Below are 22762 nucleotides of genomic sequence, written 5' to 3' on the forward strand. Positions count from 1 at the left end.
ATGCAGTTATTAATCTTAGATTTGTTATTTCCCTAAAGATTTTTCATTTAGATTGTCTATTCAAAACAACATTGTAAAATCATGCATTCAGCCAGACTCTTAGCAGCAGTAAACAGAAACAGATCAAAACACATTCTTCTTAGCACCAGGGGCTGTGGTGATGGATCATGGGTATGACAGTGGTAACAGAACTACGGGGATTACACCTGAGGGAAGAAATCAAATACTGCCCCCAAATGAACAATATTGTAGGAAAATAAATAAATACATTTAAGATATAAAAAACTATTACACTGAGTTTGAAAAGTAGTTCTTATTAAATGGCAAATTAATTAAACAGAATTACCATAATGAGTTGAACTTTTTCAATTGTTTTTTTATGCTACATTCACATTTCAATATTATAATAAAGGTGGCACTGGATATACATATAAATTTATATATTTTGGATTATTTTCTTTAACCAAGTTGCCAGAATAGGTATAGGTATTTTTAAATTAGTTGATGAAAGTTTGTGATGTGTTCTTTCACTTATCTATACTGTAAATGTTTTGAATACATTTTTCTTCCTTTTCTTTGAAGAATACACTTTATAGAAATGGATGGCACATTTTCTCCTCTTTGACATAGTCTCCTAAATTTGATAATCATTGATTCTTTTTTTCCCATTATTTCTAGCAGAGGTTGAAACTTGAGCCTTTTTGTCTGTCTTCTTTCATGTACCACCCTCATTTAGGAAATTGGAGTGTTTAGAAAATTCATTAATGATTATACTTCAGACTAGCCAATATATAAGGCTAAAAGAGAGGTTTTTAAAGTATTGGCATTAAAAGGTAACTTAGAGAAAATTAAAAGCAAGTGAATAAAATCAGTGATATTTAGAATCTAATTACACTGGTTATTATTTTGGAAGGAAACTTATTAGGTAAAATTAGGTCAAGCTTCTTTTAGTTAATTTGGTAAAATCATTGAGTTGAAATGCAAAACGACAAACTTATATTAAGCAAAAGCATTGCCATGAGAAAAGCCTGAATTATAGAAATATGTTGCATATGAAATATTCTTTAAGGGCATTCTTGTGTATGAGAAAAGAAACTATCTGATGGAATGACAGCAGAAACTTTCCTGAAGTGGGAAAAGTTTCTCGGTGGAAAATGTCAAAAGAAATCAGGATCAACCTGTTGTAGTAGAATTTTGAGATGTTCTAAATGAAGCATGAATTTGATTTGCATATTTATGCCATGTGATCAAAATGAAATTGCACATCTGTGCTTATGCTCATGGTTTTTCCAACTCGGTTTATTTCACCCTTCTCTATCTTCAGGTCAAATGTCCCTTCTGTTTAAGCTTGGCCTAATTTCCCTGACTACCTGAAGACTCTATGTATAAAACATTCTGCCTGTTTAATAATAGCAGTGCTACAGAGCCCAAGCATAAGAACGTCAGTCACGCTGCCCCTCTGAGGACACTCAGACTGCTTGATATATCCTCACCCGTCTGAGAGATTTTCTAACTGTGTTCAGAATTGAGAGCTGCTTAGATAGGCCATCACCCATGAGTCAGGGGCCCATGAGGTAACCTAAAATAGGTACAACAGATCCCTAGCAATGTGCCTGCGCAATAATAATCACCACTAACATCTACTTAGTATTTACTGCGCTTCATGCACTGTTTGTCAAACATAGTGGTGCAACCAGATTTGTCAGTTGAAATTATATTGCTTTCCTCTTTGTAAATGCTGAGATGTTTCTTAACTGATTGGAAAATAGCTGCAGACAATGGTGCCTTCCCCGCTACATACCCTGCCCCTACTCCCCCCAACAAAGTCTCTAAACTTCTCTAGCTGTCATTCTGCTCCCCTGTACTCTCAAACCTTTCTACAAGTCTTCTGCTGAAGAATTAACCTGGTCCTGCAGAGACCTTCTAGAACCCTGTCTTAACTTCTCAGTACCCCATCAATGATGTGGGTGCACTGTTAATGACTGTATTCATTAAGGATGTGTAAAGTACTTGTATTCTGCAGCCAATTGCCTATATTCAATCCTAGCCCTTAAAAGATATGTGATCTAGTTAACTAGTCATTGATTGACTCAAAGAAAGTCAAAGAAATGGGGATGAGAATATACCTAGTTCAATGGGTTGTTTTGAGACCAAGTAAATTAATACATACAAAGCATTTAGACCATGGGTTCTTTGGTGGTGGCCTGGCTATGGCAACAATATCTGAAGGGAGGGGCACCCTACAATTCTTAAATGCAAATGACTATGTAAACCAATGTTAATTCCATTAAATTATTAATTTAAAAAGAGAAGAGAACTGATATGATGTAGGTACAATAACAGTTTGTTATTTTTGTTAGTCGTACTAATGGCTAAATATTTTGACCATTATCTCTCTTAGTACCACTCTAGATACCCCTGCTGCTTTCACTGTGCCCAGGGGCCCTCTAGTACTACTCATATTCTGAACACCTTGCTAGTCTTTTGAGATCTAGTTATGTGGTAGTTCAGTAACTTCCTTATTTATTTCCTAGTTTATACTTTAAATTAATTGCTGACATTAAAAATCCTAACATTTCGCATGAAAATCCAGATATCTCGCTTTCCTGCAAAATTTGGAAAACTGGCCACACTGGGGTCATTTTGTCATGACAATGAACGCTAGGAGTAGTGTAGACTCCTTCCCGGGAAGGGGTGTCAGCTCCAGTGTTCACCATCCAGCCCACAGCCTCTCTGCACTATCTGTCTGGTGTGTTTGCCTTTGTTATCCCCAAGGCGAGGTAACTGCACTACATCTATCTTTACCACACAGAAGCCTTCAACTTCTGCAATAACACTTTGTTACCTATTTCATATGGTAAGATTCTTTATGAAAGAGACCATGTCTTTTTTACTTTGTGTGTTTGACTGTCTTACCCATAGTAGATTGCCCATAGCACCCAGGATTTGGACTTACGACGTTTAAGCTGGTGGTGACTTAGTTAAGATGATTCTCACATGTACACAGGAAAGACACATAATTGAAAAAGAATAGATAATGGAGGAAGTTGAGTGTACAAATTTTATGACTCATGCAGATAACATTATGTAATAGAAATGGAGTTCTATCTCGGTCAATTCTCCGGCTATGGTGATGTGGGAAAATCTCCAAATAATTCCCATTCTTCCTTGACAGTCAGATGACCTTGAACAAGGCACTTAACACTTGTGAACCTATTTCTGCCTTGCCAAAAATGCAGGTAATAGTAGAGGTTTCCTTGGTTGTTTTGGGAATATTAAATTAAGTATAAAAAATGCCTGTATGAAAATACTTGTAACTATAACTATGATTATATTCATAGCAGATTTATGGATTAAATAATCAAGGCCCCAAAAGGACTTATACTTAGGAGAAAAATCAGGATGAATCATGGTCATAGAATTTTATTTTATTTTATTTTACTCAAACATCATTCACATTGTAACTAAGTATAATAGAAAGATCAAAGAATAAAAATACTCTACTAGAGGTGGGATAAAGCAGGCATCCACTAAATTTGCTTCAGCTATTATAGCTATGTCAATACTCTGATCATCCTAGTACATAAAAGGAAATCCAAGGACTGAACTAAATCTATCTTTCAATTGAAAAAAAAAAAAGATTTAAAGCACCTATTATGGAGTCAGAGGTACATACTATGTCTTAGTTCTCAGGCTCTTTTTAGTGAAACTCTAAGGTTGGTAGGTAGGTGAATTACCTTTGTTTTATCTTTGGAAAAGGATTGTATGCATTCAGGTGAGTGTTAATACAATGAATTTCTCTGGGCTTGAGTCTCTGGCATCAAGGAAACAGACTAGTGTTTTGAAAATCAGAGGACCTGTGTAAACTGTATTTTCCATCCACCTTGTAGTCTTGGGCAAGACTCTGGGCCTCAAATTTCTCCTTTTTAAAATGAAGATTTACGATCTTGAGGGTTATGCTGAGAAAAAGTGCCCCACAAAGTTTTCATTTTTAGTATAGTGTTGTTCAATTGCAGGTTGGAGTTTAAAGCTAGAAGGAGTGTTAAAGGTTTCTCATTTGATTCCTTCGATATGTATGTGTGGGGATCTTTAATGGGCCAAACTAAGTCAAAAGTTAGTCTGCTGTGTTTCCTTTGTTATAATGTTCCTGGCAAGGAAGATTTAGATAAAAAAGAGATATGTATATAAAAACATTTATCAAAAGATAATTATGTATATTTATGGCAATGCATTTTAGAAGTGGTGAAGATATGCAAGTGTTAGAGTCCTATCAAAAGTATGTGGGAAAATTTATACATATATTTCTATAAGATCCTAAGTTACTAGAAAAAATTAAACTATGTCTCACAAATGTCATATGATCCAATATAAGATTATCTGGAGTGAAAGAAACTATAATTTTCTAAGTGAAACTTTAAAATCATTAAAAAGACCGTATCTGTGATATCTTTAACACAGCAACAATAGTAATAATGTATCATAATTGCAAACAAACACATAAAGTGAAATTCTTTTTTCCTCCTTTAGTCTACTGAGGGTAAATTATTTTTACTAAGAATTGGTATAACTGTTCCTCAGAAGCCAATCTGGACATATATTTGTATAATCTCTCAGAACCTGCTCTTGAAAAAGACAATGGCTCAAAACATTTTAGAATGTGGTTTTTGACACTAACCTGACACTTTTTTTCCCCCTCAAGTCACAATGAAGAATTTACAAACTCATGAAAAAATACTAAAGACAGTTTCTTTTTTCTTAAACATTTAAATAATTTTCAGTGTTAGCTTTTGGTCCTGGGATTGCTGGGCTGACTCAGCCTACTGTTGTTGCAGAGATACCTGCACTCTCCAACCCCAGCGTCAGCCTCACTGCCTGACTTCCTGCTGGGATTAGCCTTTGACAAGTCCTTCAAGGGACCCTGTCAAAGAAAAGAACTACATTCTAAAAGTTAGGTTATTTTGGCTTAAAATGTTTTTTTTTTTTTTATTTCCCCAAGCTATAAAACAGTTTGATTATGACATTTGTTTTACACATGTAAAATATAGTCACAACATAGCATTGTATGAATGCAACTATGTTTTTGAAATAAAATAATTATTAATACAATAAAAATGACGGTAAGGAAAATGAAAGACTATCTAATTCTTTAGGTACGTATACCTTTGCTCAAAAAGTTAGAGACTTTAAAATGACAGAAGTCACATAAAGAGGACTTTTTCTTTAGCTGAAATGGGTTTGGTAAATTTATTTAGGAATAAATAATATAAAATACCTCAGAGTGGTAAAAGTTAGAAATCTTGACCAACTGGACAAACGCTTTACTTGATGATATTTTCGGTGCACATATAAAAGGAGATACAGAAAATTCAGTCTGTCAGCAGAATGCTGGCGTTCTTAAATTTTTTTTTTTTTATAGATTTTATTTATACAAGAACTGGGGTACAAGCCAGATGCGCAGGAGGGTGAGAGGATTCACCGGAGACAGAGTGGGGAACAGAACAGGCAGAGTGATGAAATACACTGCTGAGGGGAGCAGTGGGTGCGACAGGAGAGGTCTGCTTGCCATGTGGATTGCTCCGAGGCCAGCGGGGATCAAACCGGCACTGCAGAGGCTGCGGACAGCTTCACAGCGCTGTGCTCAACCGCCTCCACCACCAGGGAGGCCTGGGGTTCTTAATTTTGAATTATTCAAGTGGATATAGAAGTGACAAAATTTACCTCATTACAGAAGTTACTTATACTCAATTTGAAATTTAGCTATCCCATCATCATACTATCTTAACATCAAATTTATTTGTATGCATGATCTGTTATTTGGCATTTTATTTATTTATTATAGGATGCAGGGGATGAAAGCAATGAGAATGAAACCAGTAGGAAGAGTAAATTAAGAAGGAAAAGGAAGAAAGTTATGAAGTCACATAATTTTTCAACTGAAGTAGGATAAATGGACATGTCCAACTTGTAAGGTATCTTAGTTTCCATGACCCATCAAGAATATGTGGTCACTGACATTCTCTATTTTGCCCTCCTGTTTGGAAACAATTTCTTTTCTTCTGTGAGAGCAACAAAAACAAAGAAATAAAATTTATTCCTATATAAGTAATATAAAAGATGCCCAAAATATTTACAATGAAAATGTTCTAAAAATAACCAAATGTTCAGAATTTAAGAGGTTAAAACTAGGATGATGATAGTGGAAAAGAAGAGGAAGAACAAAAGGACTTATATGTTGAAAAAGAATCACATTTCTGCTCTGAGAAAGAGTACAAAGGTCATTACTAAGGATTTGGGAGGTTTGATAAAGGTGTGGAACAAATTTTCATACCACATGTTGACATTCCAATTGGACTCAATATATCAAAGCTGTGCTGAAACTAGGAGTTCATTTTGGATAACAACAGGATCAATCATAGTAGTGTCCAAAGGCAGGGACAGTAGGGATGGTCAGTGCATGGGACAATAAAAGAAATTGGAATTTTTATAGATTTGATTATATTTTTAAATTCTTTAAGACAATGCACTCCTTTATGACATGCAAACAGGGAAAATCCTTCTCACTGCCTCTGATGTGGTATGTTACTACCTACAAATAAATTGTTATTTTCAAGTATTCTTCTCCATATCATATTGAAAAAAGGTTGAAAACAAAGGCAGCATATCTTAACATTTTTCTTTATTGCTATTCTTTATTGTGCCACAAATGGAAAGATACAAACAAACCAGTCACAGAACCTGATTCGGCTGAGGCTCATTTGCCACAAGATGACAAGGACCTCCCAGATAGCAATGAAAAAGCCCTGTCCCCCCAACATCAGCTGGTGCTCCAGGTGGTGAATCAAACCCAAACTCCAGGCATACTGGTAAGAACTCTGGAGCAAACTGACATCTACTTCTGACCACTAGTCTCAAATTTATATTTGAATTAGAGATAATGGATGTTGATTGAGGACTACCAGACTGGAAGTCAGAACTCTTAAAATAATACACCTGTAATTTAGAAGTTCTTTATAGTTTTCTTTACCCACTATATAGCTCATCTGGAGAATGAAGGGGCTGTGATGAAAATGAAGGATGTTTCCAGTCTTTCATTTTTTTTAATTGTATTTTTTTTGAGGTAACATTGGTTTATATTGCTGGATATGATTTAGGGGTTCTCAATTTTTTTCTGAAAGTGAATGCTATTCTAAATATCTGACTTAGGTTCCTGTTACCTTGCTGGTTGTCAACTGGTGGCTGACTTCAGTTCCTAGAAGCTGCTCTGTATCTCTCAGAGCCAGCAAATCCTTCTCATGTTTGGAATTTCTGAATTTCCCTCCACAACTCTTTTCTACTATAGCTGGAGAAAGATTTTTTTTTTGCATTTAAGGAGTTCCCTGGATAATATAAAACATTATCCCTATTTGAGGTTCATAACCTTAATTACATTTACAAAGTCCCATTTATCCTGCAGCTTAACATATTCTATAAGTTCAATGGCTTAGGGAGTGCACATTTTGGGGGGACAATTCTACCTACCACACTGTCTTCCATCTTTGCATTTTTCTGTGCTAGGGCTTCATGGATTTGTCCAACAAGCAAAGAATGTGAGCACTGACAGGTTTAGGGGTTACCTATACAAATACCACAGGGGCCTGGTAGAGAGTACAAATGAGTGAGGTGGGCTGGTGAAGAAAATAGGCAATTGTGCTCATTATGAGAAACTACAGCAGAGGTTGACAGACTGTGACCCATGGGCCAAATTTCAGTTGCTGGCTGGTTTTTGTAAGTAAAGTTTATGTATTGACTATGACTCCTTTTGTGCTGCAATGGCACAGTTGAGTAGTTATAAGAGATAAAATATGGCCTGCAAAGCTACACAAATATTAACTATTTGGTCTTTTACAGCAAACATTTGTCAGTCTATGAATTAGGGTCTGTGTATCCCCCTCAGGATTACCTAGGCACCCAGACAATGGTTGCTATGGGGAAATATCTACTCAGTGCTGTCAAATCAAGTTTTTTTTCAATAGAACTTGTACTCAAGATTTTTATATAAAATTTTCTAACATTTAAGTGTCAACTAATTTAAAAAAGATTCCAAACACCAGGAAGACTACTAAGAAAATATGTGAAGGGGCTAAAATGAAAAAAACTAGAAAGAACTCAGACAACTAATAAAAAGAAAGCAAAGAACCCAAACAAAAATTGGCAGAAGAGGTAAAAAGGTGCCTCTGCAAAGAAGACATACATTGGCCAAGAGGCAGAGGAAAAACTGCTCACCATCACTTATGTTCAGGGAAATGCAAATCAGGACCACAGTGAGACACTACCTCACTCCCATGGGAAACGGCCCATATGGAAAACAAACAAACAAACAAACAAACAGAAACAACCATGTTGGTAATGATGTGGAGAAAAAAGGAGCTCCTGTATATTGTTGGCAGAAATGTTGGCTGGTCAACTTCTATGCGAAACAGTTTGGAGTTTCCACAAAATATTAAAAATAGATTTCCAGGGCCTCCCCTGGTGGTGCAGCGGTTGAGCGCCATGCTGTGAAGCTGCCTGCAGCCTCTGCAGCACCGGTTCCATCCCCAGCTGCCGGTGAGGGTCCCACATGGCGAGCAGACCTCTCCTGCTACTGCTGCTCCCCTCAGCTGCTCCCCTCAGCAGTGTATTTCGTCGGTCTGCCTGTTCTGTTCCCCGCTCTGGCTCTGGTGAAATCTCTCAACCTCCTGCGCTTTTGACTGTACCCAGTGCTTGTATAAATAAATAAATAAATCTTAAAAAAAAAAAAAGATTTCCATAAGATCAGGCAATTCTATTCCTAGGTATCTACTTGAAGAACACAAAACACTAATCTGAAGGGATATATTTACACTGAAGCACTATTTACAAAAGCCAAGGTATAGAAACAACCTAAGTGTTCAAGGACAGAGGAATGAATCAGGAAAATGTGGTGTATGTATGCAATGGAATTCTACTCACCTATAAAAAGAGATGAACTCTTGCCATTTGCACCAACATGGATGGAACTGGACGGGATTATGCTAAGTGAAATAAGTGAAAAGGAGAAAAACAAATAATATAGAGAAACAAAACAAAGAACTGACAAAACAAAACCAAAAAAAGCCCCAAAACAAAAAACCAACAAACCATAGAAATATGAATACAGAATTGAGACTACTATAGGGGTTGGGAAGGTAGCATGGGAACAAAGAAGGAAGGGGCCTTGTGGTCTCTGATGGACTCTGGGTGCTTTGGTGGTGGATATGGTGTGGCAGCATACATCTGAGTAGGTAGGAACCTAACCTTAAATTATATACACTGGTGCAAACCAATAAATTATTATAATAATTAAAAGTGGAAAATATCTGCTGTTTATATTGGCTCTTCCACAGTTTGCAGCCTTTGCTTTACATAGTCATTTAAAAATATGGAGTTTCAGCATTCAAAAAAGATAAACACATGCAATTTGCAGCAACATGGATGGCGCTGGAAGGGATCATGCTCAGCGAAATAAGCCAAAAAGAGAAAGAAAAATACCGGATGGTCTCACTCATAGCAGGAATCTAGAAAACTTAAATAAGGGACCAGGAAAATGAATAACTATAAGAAAGTGAAAATCAAAATCAACAAAAAACTATGAACCAGAGACACTTTTTGGGGGTTGGGGGGCGGGAGGGGAGGGATTGGGGTCAGAATGGGGGGTTTGCAATTGTATAGGGGAATATAAAAATAAAATTTATTATTTAAAAAAAATAAAAAAAATAAAAATATGGAGTTTACCAGATACTAGTTTTAAGTTAAAAAATCTGATGAAATAGTAGTCATGAACTCTCTTTGCACGAATCAACTATGACCAGGCATATAAGTACTATTATTGATTCAACTTGGTTAATTCGGACACTCTCTCTTTGACCCAGAGCTAGATTAAGTTTTTTATAGGCCTTCATCACCAAAACAGTTATAACCCCCAACACCACCAAACATAATTTAAAAATAAATATAAAACTCATTCCCAATAAGTCATTTCAACATGATATTTTCTTCTCTGAGATAACTATTTTGAGTTTTCAAAATGAAGTTGCCCCCCCCACCCTAATATTTATTGTTTTTGCTTTTGTCCCTGCTGTGTACTGGTTATTCATTTACCTGGGCTTTCTTTCTGTACAAGTGGGCTGACATAATATGGCTGGAGGAGGGGGGTCCTCTTTGTACTAATAGGGTACCTCACTGCATAGTCACATGGATGAAGGTGCCAGAGCCTGGGAAAGGAATCTGCAGATCATCCCAGGCCTGCTGTAAACAGAATGTATTACTGAGTTTACCTTTGAATGCACTTTTCCTTTTCTGAATGGATAGCTGAAAACCCAACTGCCTATTCAATCTGACTTTGATAAGTGGCCATGACTTGTTCTCTATAACTGAAATATGTCCTCATTGTCACGGAACACGGACAACAATTCTCTAAGGCCTTCTAGTTGCTATAGAATGTTGGTATATTTTTTAAATGTTTTCTTATTTTCCCCCTAAACACTCACAGCAGTAAAACTTCCTCCATAAAAGCACATTGATTTAATTTATCAGTCCTCTGAGGGATGGAAAAGGAGAACACCTCCCAGGAATCACCCTGTAAGAAAAACAAATGAGCCCCTGAACCCAACAACTATCTGCCTGTAATTCATCATGTGCATCTGGGGAGGGATGACCAAAAGGTTTAATTGTAACTCATAAGTAAGACTGATTTGAAGAAAAGAAATACAGATAATGATGCAGCAAGATTAGTTGATTTCTGAGGATGAAATTAGATTAGATAGGGTTTTCATATTTGGTGAGATAATTGAAATTTTAAATGAAAAAATGGATACTGAAGATACTGAAATAGGTGATGCCACTTTGTACAAGTTAATAGACAAGGTCAGATCACACAGGATGTATCAATAAATCAATATATTACTAAATTAATATGTTAATTAAATAACTAATAACCCACTTAATAAAAGGAATAGTTACTGAGTGCCTACGATATATCTGCACTTCTGCACATACCAGGGATACAGCAGCAACTAAAGCTAAGTCCTGGAGCTGACATGAAAGTGGGGGAACACTGATAGCAAATATGTGATTACACGTTATGTCAGACGGTGATAAGGACTCCGAAGAAAATGGGTATAGGATGATATTACTGGTGAGCCAATAAAATGACCTTATTCCGCTCATAGAATATGTCTTCTGATGTTTTCATGTTGTTAAGATATATGTAGCTTACATAACTGTTTATTACGTTTAGAACACTGGTTATCAGAAAATTTCCATATTGTAAAATGTTAAAAGGTTAAGGAAAATGTTATTTTCCTTAAGGAACATTATTCAACTTGGACAGGATACAGAATATTTCAGAATAGGCTGGGAACACAACTACTAATTTAGCATGAAACATTGTAATTGCTACAGCTTAATTGTTTGTGTTAAATGGAAGGTAGTTATAAAGCCTCAGGAGTTTTAGAGTAGCCAAATGTATCAGTGACAGGACATTATCTTTAATATATTTGCATAGGTGGAACCAGTAATTTGTTTTCCTCATGCTTCATGTACTTAAAATCTACTTAATCTATGTTTTTAAACTGTCAATCTTTATGCTTATTTTTAGAGCCTAATTATATCTTGAAAAAGGATGCTCAGGTATCACATTAAAATTATACCTGCTCCATGTCAGTAATGTGACAGATTGATGGGTATTCAGATGCAGGAGCGATCATGGTGCCATTTACTAGGGTTAGAATAATCATGCTCACCTTATATGTTTAAGAAACACTTATATGTTGCTTACTATCTGCAGGAACTGTTAAATAACTTGAATTGCCATAACAAGCCTATGAATTAGGTACTATTTAATCAATGAGAAAGCCAAGGCATAGAGGATAAGAAAGTTGTCAAGACAGGGGCCTCCCTGGTGGCGCAAGGGGTTAAGATGCAGATGCAGCACTATGAAGCTACCAGCAGCCACTGCAGCACGAGTTCGATCCCCGGCCAGGGAACTACCCACATGGCGCAACAGACCTCTCCTGACTGCCTGCTGCTCCCCCCCGCAGTGTATTTCAGTCAATGCACCTATTCTGTTTCCCACTCTGTTTCTGGCAATCCTCTTACCCCCCACATCTCTGGTCTGTACCCCAGATCTTGTATGCATAAATAATTTTTTTTTTAAAAGAAAGTTATCAAGACAAAAGCAGGATTTGGAGGGAGGCAGATGGGCTTTGGTGTTTGTGCTGAGTGGCTACACTGCTTGCTTCTAGTCTTCCGACAGGGGCTAACATTTAGGATGTATACTGGATGCCTGACTCCTATATGCTTTAGATACATTCAATTATTTAACAGTAATGAGACACCCATTGGAAGTTAAAAGGCCCAGATTTTACTTTAAGTTTTGGCAATAAATTGAGAGTATGATTTGGGGTACCTAGTTACACTATTTTGGGACTCCAGCTAATGAGCTGTTTGGATTACATGATTTATCTCCAAAGTCTCTTATAACTCTAAAGTTTTAGAATATGCAGGCTATCTTAAAAGTCTTGAAAATAGGCCTTCTCTGGTGGCACAGGGGTTAAAGTCTTAGGGCTATCAAGCTATCTCCAGCCCAGGTTGCTAAACACATGGTGCAGCAGACCTCTCCTGTCTCACCTGCTGCTCCCCTCAGCAGTGTATTTCAGTTGAAGCACCTGTTCTGCTCTCCACTCTGTCTCTGGTGAATCCTCTCACACCCCACACCTCTGACCTACCCTCCAGTTCTTGTATGCATTAATAAATAAAAATAAATCTTTAGGGCTTCCCCGGTGGTGCAGCGGTTGAGTGCTGGGTTGTGAAGCTGCCCGCAGCCTCTGCAGTGCCGGTTCGATCCCCGGTTGCTCCCCAGCCACTGGAGGAGGGTCCCACATGGCGCTCAGACCTCTCCTGCCGCCCGCTGCTCCCCTCAGCAGTGTACTTCGGTCCTTCTGCCTGCTCTGCTCCCCGCTCTGGCTCTGGTGAATTCTCTCACCCTCCCGTGCTTCTGACTGTACCCAGTGCTTGTATAAATAAATAAATTAATTTGAAAAAAATCTTTAAAAAAGTCTTGAAAATAATGCAGTATTTAAGGTTTTTAATTAAAAAATTGAGTAAGCATCCTAGATATTTTATCTCCTACACTCATTCTTGAAAAACACCTTTGTTTGCTGATTTACAGAAAGTTTAAATTTGACAGAGATGAAGACTTCTTAGATTCATGTGCCACTGTTAACCCTTTTGTTAACAAAGCAAAAGCAAAAAACAAAAACAAACCCCAAGTCCACAGAAAATAAGAAAAATCAGACAATTTTACCTTCAGGCATATAAGAACTTTAAAGTGTTAGCTCAAGAAGTTAAAATTCTTTTTTTTCTTTTTTTTAGATTTTTAAAATTTTAACACTTATCATTTTTACATTTTTTAGACAGTATTTGCTTCCCCCCACCCTCAGGTGTAGTCCCCATAGAATTTCCTTCCCCAATGAACCTGTGCACCATCACCTCAGTCCCCTGTGCTCCTCCCTCCCTCCCTCTGATCCCTCTCCCTCCTCCTCCCCTGCAGGATGTCTCTGATTTATAATAGTCTGGCTTTAAGAAGTTAAAATTCTTTTTTTTCTTTTTTTTTTTTAATAGAGGCATGTTTTTATTTATGTATTTATGCAAGCACTGGGTACAGTCAGAAGCGCGGGAGGGTGAGAGAATTCACCAGAGCCAGAGCAGGGAGCAGAGCAGGCAGAAGGACAGAATAACACTGCTGAGGGGAGCAGCGGGCGGCAGGAGAGGTCTGCACGCCATGCGGGACCCTCCTCTGGTGGCCGGGGAGCAGCCGGGGATCGAGCCAGTGCTGTAGAGGCTGTGGGCAGTTTCGCAACCCAGCGCTCAACCGCTGTGCCACCGGGGAGGCCCAAGAAGTTAAAATTCTTAACTAGTCCTCTCCATACAGAGTTCCATGGTGCCAACACTGTGCAGTTATGCAAATGTATCCTAATTTCCATAAGCAAAGGCATTTTCATTAAGTATTTACATATGGCATTGCTGTATACTTGCACAAAAATGTTAACTTTCACCCAGTTTGATGTGATAGATAATCTCTAAGCTATGCAGAGACTGTATTCTTGGCAATATGCTGAAGGGAAAGAATGGTAACATCAACTCTAAACCGGTATCAGATACATGAGGCTTTTGTTAATCATAATGACTAACTCACGACTCTCTAGCTTCCCTTTTCTTAGTCATCATGATGTAGTGACTTAGAATTCTCATTCTTTACAGTTGACATAAGGCACAACACTCAAATTTCTTTAAAAGATTTATTTTTTTTTAATTTATGCATACAAGAACAGGGGTGTAGGACAGAGGGCTGGTGGGGGAGGAGGGAAGGTGAGAGGATTCACCAGAGACAGAGCGGGGAACAGAACAGGCAGACTGACTGAAACACACTGCTGAGGGGAGCAGGGGCATGACAGGAGAGGTCTGCTATGCCATGTGTCACCTCCCTGGCCTGGGATGGAACTCAGGCTGCTGTGGCTGGCAATAGCTTGATAGCTCTGAGACTTTAACCCTTGTGCCACCAGGGAGGCCCCAACAGTACTTAAATTTCGACTTCACTTCATTTCTTTAGAGTGAAGCACATTAAACAAGAGATGGCCAAAAATCACCTTCCATTATGTGAGATTTGAAGATACAGACTTCCCTGGTGTGTCCAGATCTAAGAGTATCCCTGCATATTTCTTCCAAGAGAGTTTTAACACGTAAAGTAATGGTTGATATAACTTCTTGATTATTAGCAAGCAAAGTTTCCTTATTACTCTTTCTTATTTTCTTGTAATCTATACAACAGTTCAGTTGAAAACCAATAATTTATTTTATTTCTTCTCTTGTCCTTCCCCAAACACATTACTGCTCCTTAAGAAGCTGAATATATACTCTTAGTTACCAAGCAGCAATTCTTTACCCAACAGAATTACAAAACTAATTAAGACTGGTAATTTTTGCCCTTCCTTGAATAATTTCCCTCCACAGAATTATCTTTTTTCTTACTGCAATTATGAAGATTATAGTTTGTTTGACATGAGAAAATTGCAACAGAAGACCCAAGAGCAAATATGAAAGGAATGAAGTGATTAAATAGAATGAACTTGCTAGATAAAAAGCATATCCCTTTTAGCTTCTAATTCTGATAAGAAAAAACCCTATTGTTGTTGGATGACTTAATGAATATCAAACCCTTGAAAATAGTAACATTAAGAAATAGTATATTTTTGGATATACTTTGAGATTTTCTGAAAATTTTTTATTAGTTTATGTCATGTATTTATGTTATCACTGATTAATCATTGAATTGTTGAAACATCATTTTTTAATTTAAGGACATGTCAGTACTAAGTATTAAAGTATTAGAGCTAAGCTTTGTCTAAGTTCATTTTTAAAAAATTTTATCTTCCTTTTATTACTTTAATATTGAATTATAATTTTGTTCATTTGCTTTATGTTAGGGAAAACTGGGCTTCTTCAAAATATTTTTTAAATGAAATTCAACAGATTCAACTTTTTTTTTTTTTAAAGATTTATTTATTTATACAAGAACTGGGGTACAGGTCAGAGTCGTGGGAGGGTGAGGAGGATTCACCAGAGACAGAGTGGGCAGCATAACAGGCAGACTGACTGCAATGCACTGCTGAGGGGAGCAGCGGGTGAGATAGGAGAGGTCTGACGCGCCATGTGGGATTCTTTCTGGCTGGCTGGGAATTGAACAGCCATTGCAGAGGCTGCCGACAGCTTCACAGTGCTGTGCTCAACCCGCTGCGCCACCAGGGAGGTCCCTTAACTTTATTTCTTAAGACATTCTTTAGACTTACCTGAAGATATAGCTTCCTCTTCATCCAGACAAGAACATATGCTACTTAATTTTGATAATAAAACTTGAAATTTACTGTGGACAGGCCATTTCTAATTCACATGAAATTTTTCAAACAATAAGACAACAGGGTCTCCCTGGTGGTGCAAGGGGTTAAGACACAGCACTGTGAAGCTATCTGCAGTCACTGCAGTGCGAGTTCAATCCTTGGCCAGGGAGCTACCCACATATGGCACAGCAGACCTCTACTCACTTGCCTGGGTCTCTCCTCAGCAGTGTATTTCAGTGGATCTGCCTGTTCTGCTCCCCACTCTGTCTCTAGTGATCCTCTCAACCCCCTCTTCCCCACACCTCTGGCCTGCACCCAACTCTTGTATACATAAATAAATAAATTTAAAAAAAAAAGAAAAAAGAAAAACAATGAGAAAACATACCTGGCACTTCAGGTAGGCACTTGTGAGTGACTTCACTATAAAACCAATTGCTATTCAGTTTTTGTTAACTTCTAATAATTTACTCCACTCATGGCATGTAAAAGCTACAGATTTAGGATATTAGTGTAGAACTCCTTTGCAAGCGTAATTTAATATGCTTCCAACATTTGGTAGGATTGGTAGAAGTGACATAAAGAGAAAATGTCTGCATCCTTTTCTTATTTTCAAACTGCTATTGAAAATACTTAACCATTATTTCGTTCAATTACCGTACATATAAGAACCACTTCTCCCCTTGTCCCCCGCACCCCTATCCCAAGTTTAGCTAGGTGAAATAGCTTGTTTATCATGAGATTTTTAATATAACTCATTGTACTCTCTCTCAATTGCTATATTTATTCTTAGCCCCAGTTTTCTAATACATTCCATTACCTAGTAATTATTATTTCATTCTTATTTAAGGATTACACAGTATCTATACATATTTTTGACAAAATACTTTAAATTCATTTCAGAATTTGTGAAGGTATAAATAGTAACATGAATATTTGTACTTTAAGACGAAATAATTCATTTTGAAAATTTATTATGAATAGACATTAAAAATAGTCTCATCCTCACAAATCTATTTAAACATTGTGTGTTTGCATATATATAAAATTCTGTGTGGGAAATTCATGAAACAAAATGTGGAGTCAATAATTCTAATTTACTTGGGGCTTAGTGAAAAGCAATTTCAATCTTTATAAAATAATATTAAATATTTTACTATTTGTAGAAAATGTTTTGAAAATTATAAAGTTCAACCATGAAGGGATAGAAGAGATGATATAACCTATTCTCTTCATTTATAGATGAGGGACATGAAGACCAGAAAAGTTAAGGAAAGTTTTCTGAAGTTTGTACAGGCAGTTAAGGGCAAAGCTGGCTATCAGATTGTGATTCTTTATTTCCAGTCTCAGGGTTTGTTTTTACTATACCTTCTTAACCTTTGTATTTCCTTTCAGTCTTCATTTGAGCTATGGTCTTTCTTAGTAAATCAAAAAATATTGATTTTTTAAACAAAAACATTTATTAAGAATAGAGGGAAAACTTCGGAAAAATCCAAAAGATAAACCTATTATAAATTGGTGGTGACTATTCTTCTTAATTTATTTAGACCTTACAGCCAACTTACATTGTTTCTGTTCTATCAAAGGATTGGTTTTTAATTTAAATTATATGCATATAAGGTGTATTCTTTCTAATTTTAATCAAAACATGCTTATACAACTCATAAATCTGGTTATTTGAAAAAGTGACATTTACTGTGTTCCAAATTTCAGTTGTTAAGGTTTGAGCTATTCTGCAAGAATTTTTATTGAATTCATGATGATCTATAGTGTGTGAAGCTGTTCTAGTGCTTTATGTCCATAAATATTGTAATTTATTGTTTTGAACAAGATATGCTTATAAATTATTTCCCACAATTTAATAAAGAGTAGTTTAAATTTAGAATGTTCAAAAAAGAATAAAGAAAATAACAGTGTTAGAAAGAGTGCTGAGAAAAATACAAATTAAAATCCCTGAAAAGTAGTGTGCTGTTTTACATTTCAAGGTCTATTAGGGTGAAATGGTAACAAGTTGTATTCTATTATTCACAATCAGATGAATGTAAGAAAAGATTTAAATCACAGAAACTCTTGGAAGCCTTATGAATAAAAGACACTGGCATTATAGATACAACAGAACTAACTTGTAGGTTTTCAGATTAAAAAAACTGACAACTAGGGAAATATTATTTTTTACAGTGAAAATATGAATTAAGAGATTGTCTATTAAAGTCCTCTAAAAGTACTACTTAAGTACATTAAAATTCCACAAGGTATGTGTGTATAAATTCAGGATGCATTATATATTTATACAAACATACCCACACAGGTGCTTGAGTGAGTTGAAATATTAAGGAGACATTAAGAAGTGTACAACTTATTCCATTTATTACTGATAACAGCAGATTTGGATCAGTGAAATCAAATAACATTTGAAAATATGTGTAGAAATGGTAGAAAGTACAAGAGTCAGAGGTTCATGGTCAGAGGCAGAAGAACAGACCAGTCGATTGTTTATGCTAGGATTACTTTCTCTTTGTTAGCCATGCTCTTTGGGATTTGGAGGTAACATCATTAACAATCAGTCTTGCAGAATGTAACCTTGTTTTTCCAACTTTGCGGTATTCATTGACATTATATGAACCAAAATTTATAGTCAGTTAATTTTCTTATCCACCCATTAATATAGCTAATGTGTCTGTTTAAATTGATAACCTCATCACTTCCTTATTATGTGGCACATAGTAGAAATTAAATAAATGACCAAGTCCATTGAACCCTAGAAGTATATGGCTAGACAGTGCCTAAGCAGTCATCTAGTCTAATACTTTCATGTTATACTCTTGTGAGCTGAGGGACCTAATGCAGTGGCTTGTTCAACTTCATGCCAGTAATTAATGAAAGATCTAGGCCTGGAAAGCAAATTTGGTGATATCCGGTCATGCTAACTTGATGGCTCCAAATACTTTCCAATTTTGGAAATTATAACTTTAGGGGTATGGGTCACATCACAGGGAGTGGTTCTAGGAATGTCAGAGAGTGGGGCAGTTCATTCTTAGGTGAAAATGGATAAGAGTAGCTCAGCGGTCAGCAGGCCTGTTTGGACGACTGTCCTGTATGCCATAAGGCTGGCAACAGTCTGTTCTCAGAGGACTGAAGAGGATTCTTTATTATAGATTTTTGAGAGTCAGTTAACTATGGAATTAAAGTACACTAAGCCCAAATAAAGCTTCACTGAAATAGTCTCAACTATGCCATAAAATAAAAAACTTCTTTAAAAGGTACTTCTGACTATAATTATTTCAAAAATTCCGTAAAGCTTTACCTTTGTCTTTTGCTAGGAAGATATTTTCTTTAACATTATACCTTTTTTGATGACTGATGTTTCAGTTCTAAGAGCACATAAAGACTTCAAAACTGAAAAATACTGAGTTGCTTATAAAGGTATCTCTTAGGGTTTTAAGATATTTAAAATTTATCTGATATCAAAATAGTATTAACTAACAGATGCTAAACATGTTTTTTTCCCTCATTATCAAAGCTTCTTCTTCCTCCCTTGTTTGTTTCCAAGTTTGAAAACCTGATTTCTCTATCCTTTAATTTATTTAGGAAAAAGTGATCAATGGTGTTTACATGCCCCAAGGTTATCTTGAATTGATACGGAATCCTAAGAACAGTGAAGTGGATCACATAAGAGCAATAGGTTTTAATAGTGACCTAGCCCTAATGCCAGAGTTATCAACCATTAGAGTTTTGCCATGGGCTGAGAGAATTGCAAGAGTGATTTGTGACACATTCATCGTGGCTGAAGAGCCTCTATTGACTTCCCCAAGGTGCATTGCAAGCAGACTGCTGCGTCAGCCGCAGGATTCTGGCTTTGCCCTGCTCTCTGCCTTCATCTATGATTTTTGTGTTTTTGTGTGTCTGATTATCAATTCAAAGACCATATCTTTTCCTGCATCACCATTACTAAATAATCAGGATGAGCCCTTCCTTCAGGAACTTGTTGATGGCTTATTTCACACTGGAGCCAAAGTTGAGAGCTTTTCGTCCTTTACCAGACATAGTGAGATGGAAATCTGTTTTCTGCCCGTCTGGCATCCGTTCAGCTGATAATACATTTACCCTCTGAACAGGTGTCAAAGAAATGCCAAAGAAATATATAAATAATTACATTATCAAATTTTTCATTGTGACCGAGTCCTGCAATTCAGGAATTTTGTCTCATAGTCTCTAGGCTGTTGAAAGAAAGAAAAACTTGCTCTGAGGGCCTCCTTGGTGTCCTAGGGGTTAAGTCTCAGCAATAATACCACCACAGCCTGAGTTCCACCCAGGCCAGGGAGCTAACCCACATATGGCACAGCAGACCTCTCCTGTCTTGCCTGCTGCTCCCCTCAGCAGTGTATTTCAGTAGATCTGCCTGTTCTGCTCCCCACTCTGTCTCTGATGAATCCTCTTACTCCCCAAACCTCTGGCCTACACCTTAGTTTTTCTATTAAAAAAATAATAATCTTAAAAAAGAAGGAAAAACATGCAGAAGTTTTGGAATCAAGGAGCTCACAATCACTGGGAAAAAATGATTGGTAGAACCCTGGAAACACTCCATTGCTCTCAGCTGCCTGGTGGCACTTGCTGTTAGCTGTCAAAAGTGCTAATCCAAGGAGAGTAAAGACTGAAGGAGAGTGTGCCTCCAACATGGGGATTTAGCAGTAATGGCTGTCCTTTTAACATCAAGTGTCGAACTGTTATAGGGTAGCCCCGATACAAAACGGGGTGCCTGACTGTGGGTCCTCACCCGCGCGCTTAAAAGGACTTATCAATGCTCGACTGCAAGCACACGCGAAAGGTTAATAAAAGGTTTATTTACAAGGGAAGGGCAAATGAGGAAATGTACAGCTCAGGGAGAAAAATGGGAGGTAAAGTTTTAAATGCGTCCTACCGGATCTGCCGATCTGGAATCCCAAATGGCACTCTGAGAGCTAGCTGCGAGCCAGGAGCCGTGAAGCCAAGAGGCGAGCGACAGAGCGAGAGACCCCAAGGCCCACGTGTTTGGTTTTTATACCCAACCTGGCTGCTTAACTCCACCCTCAGGTCCCAGCCACCTTCTCTTTGGTGGTGACGGGATTTGTCTTTCCCAATGTCCTGATGGCTTTGGTCTGGAGTGGGGGTGGAGTCCACAAAGCCTGTATGGGATTAGCTCAGGACATCCTTTCCCCCTAACAGAACCTCCATGGTGGTGCAAGGGGTTAAGACGCAACCTATGAAGCTGTCCGCAGCCTCTGCAGCACAAGTTTGATCCCCGGCCAGCCAGGGAGCAACCCACATTGAGCAGCAGACCTCTCCTGTCTTGCCCGCTGCTCCCCTCAGCAGTGTATTTCGGTCGATCATCCTGTTCTGTTCCCCTCTCTGTCTCTGGTGAATCCTCTCACCCTCCTCACCTCTGGCCTGTACCCCAGCTCTTGTATGCATAAATAAATAAACCTTTAAAAAAATAAAAATAAAATGTTGAAGGAAAGAATAAACAATAAAAAAAAAATAATATCAAGTGTCATGGTGCAAAATGTGCCCAGATAGAAAATAAAATGGGCTTAGCCACAGCATATCCTTACCTGGTGCTGCTGCAACTGTTACTATAAGCTTGGCAGCAATGGTGTCTTGGTTGGTCCAGATGACAGCATAGTGCTTATCACTCAAAGCCTTTCCAGATCCCTTTGCAAATGGAAGATGCCCTTGTGGCACTGGGAGATCAATGTCTGAGCCAGGCTCTCAGAGAAACTTTTATTTGATGTTTTGTTGCCATGAAGAAATATGAGCTGGAAAATGAAGAATCAGATGATGAGAAAAATAAGTTCTTAGAGTATTTTATTTAGAATGGAATTCTTCACTTATTCCTTTAGAGATGTGATTTTCACTTCAATAGCTAATCTACCAGAAAAGATTGGAGCTTTGTAATTAACAGCAATAACAACAAAAAGACTACCAAAGTTTTCTCTCTTTTTTTCCCCATGGAGTATTTGACAGGTGATGTGGGACTGCTGAGAGAATTTTGATAACAGAAACAAACAATAGTTAGTTGTGTTAAAGCAGTAATATGCAAATTTACAAGGTTTTTTAGTCAGTGATCATTTCTTCTGTGTATGTTTGTTAGGGGGAAGGGATGTTCTGAGCTAATTCCATACAGGCTTTGTGGACCCCACCCCCACTCCAGACCAAAGTCATCAATGACCTGCAGTAAAGTATTAATAAGTCCTTTTAAGTGCGCGGGTGAGGACCCACAGTCAGGCACCCCATTTTGTATCGGGGCTGCCCTATAACATGTTGACCTACACAGAAAAACTCATTTTTTTTTTTAGGTGATAAATATATTCACACAAAAAGACTTAAGAATTAGAAAGCAAGATTTAAATGACTGAAAAAAAAAGGAATAATTTCAATCATACACATATGTGGCTGCCAGAGAGATTAAAGTATCAATATAATCTCAAGACACATTGAGTATCTATTTTGCAAACATCATTGTGAATTTCTAAATATGTTAAATATGTTTTGAAAAAACATGGCATCATGACAAGTCAGTAGAAGTTTTCACAAATGTCTTCTTTTTCACCCTCTTCCCCAGCTCCTAAAAGGTTTAGGGACTTCAAAGTTATGAAGTTCCCTCAAGAAATAAATCCATATTTAGAATTTGGGTTGGGAACAATGAGATCAGATGTTTAAAAACAGTCAAAATCTTTCTTTAGACAACATCTCAATGTTTCCAATGGGTAAAATAGAGATGGAAGGGATGTGTGGGTGGGGGTGGGTGTGCTCTGCCTGCATTGCTGCATTTGAAACTAGAGATTTCAAAGATACCTCTA

General features: G+C 37.3%; 1 protein-coding gene across 1 annotated transcript in view; it reads left to right on the top strand.

Moving 5' to 3' along the window:
- The window catches only part of LGSN (lengsin, lens protein with glutamine synthetase domain), a gene marked incomplete at both ends in the record, with an annotated part of 149509 nt that extends 127734 nt beyond the window's left edge, over positions 1-21775 (top strand). Inside the window, 15 exon segments of the mRNA XM_084258793.1 lie at positions 5840-5944; positions 5948-5964; positions 14645-14684; positions 14686-14760; positions 19515-19996; positions 19998-20034; positions 20038-20134; positions 20427-20482; positions 20486-20557; positions 20561-20576; positions 20579-20649; positions 21452-21537; positions 21539-21588; positions 21591-21688; positions 21692-21775. Of these exon segments, the coding sequence (XP_084114919.1) occupies positions 5840-5944; positions 5948-5964; positions 14645-14684; positions 14686-14760; positions 19515-19996; positions 19998-20034; positions 20038-20134; positions 20427-20482; positions 20486-20557; positions 20561-20576; positions 20579-20649; positions 21452-21537; positions 21539-21588; positions 21591-21688; positions 21692-21775 (1386 nt within the window).
- Between the last annotated feature and the right edge of the window lie 987 nt (positions 21776-22762).

Source organism: Talpa europaea (assembly GCF_964194135.1).
Source record: "Talpa europaea genome assembly, chromosome: 2".
Classification (NCBI taxonomy): Eukaryota; Metazoa; Chordata; class Mammalia; order Eulipotyphla; family Talpidae; genus Talpa; species Talpa europaea.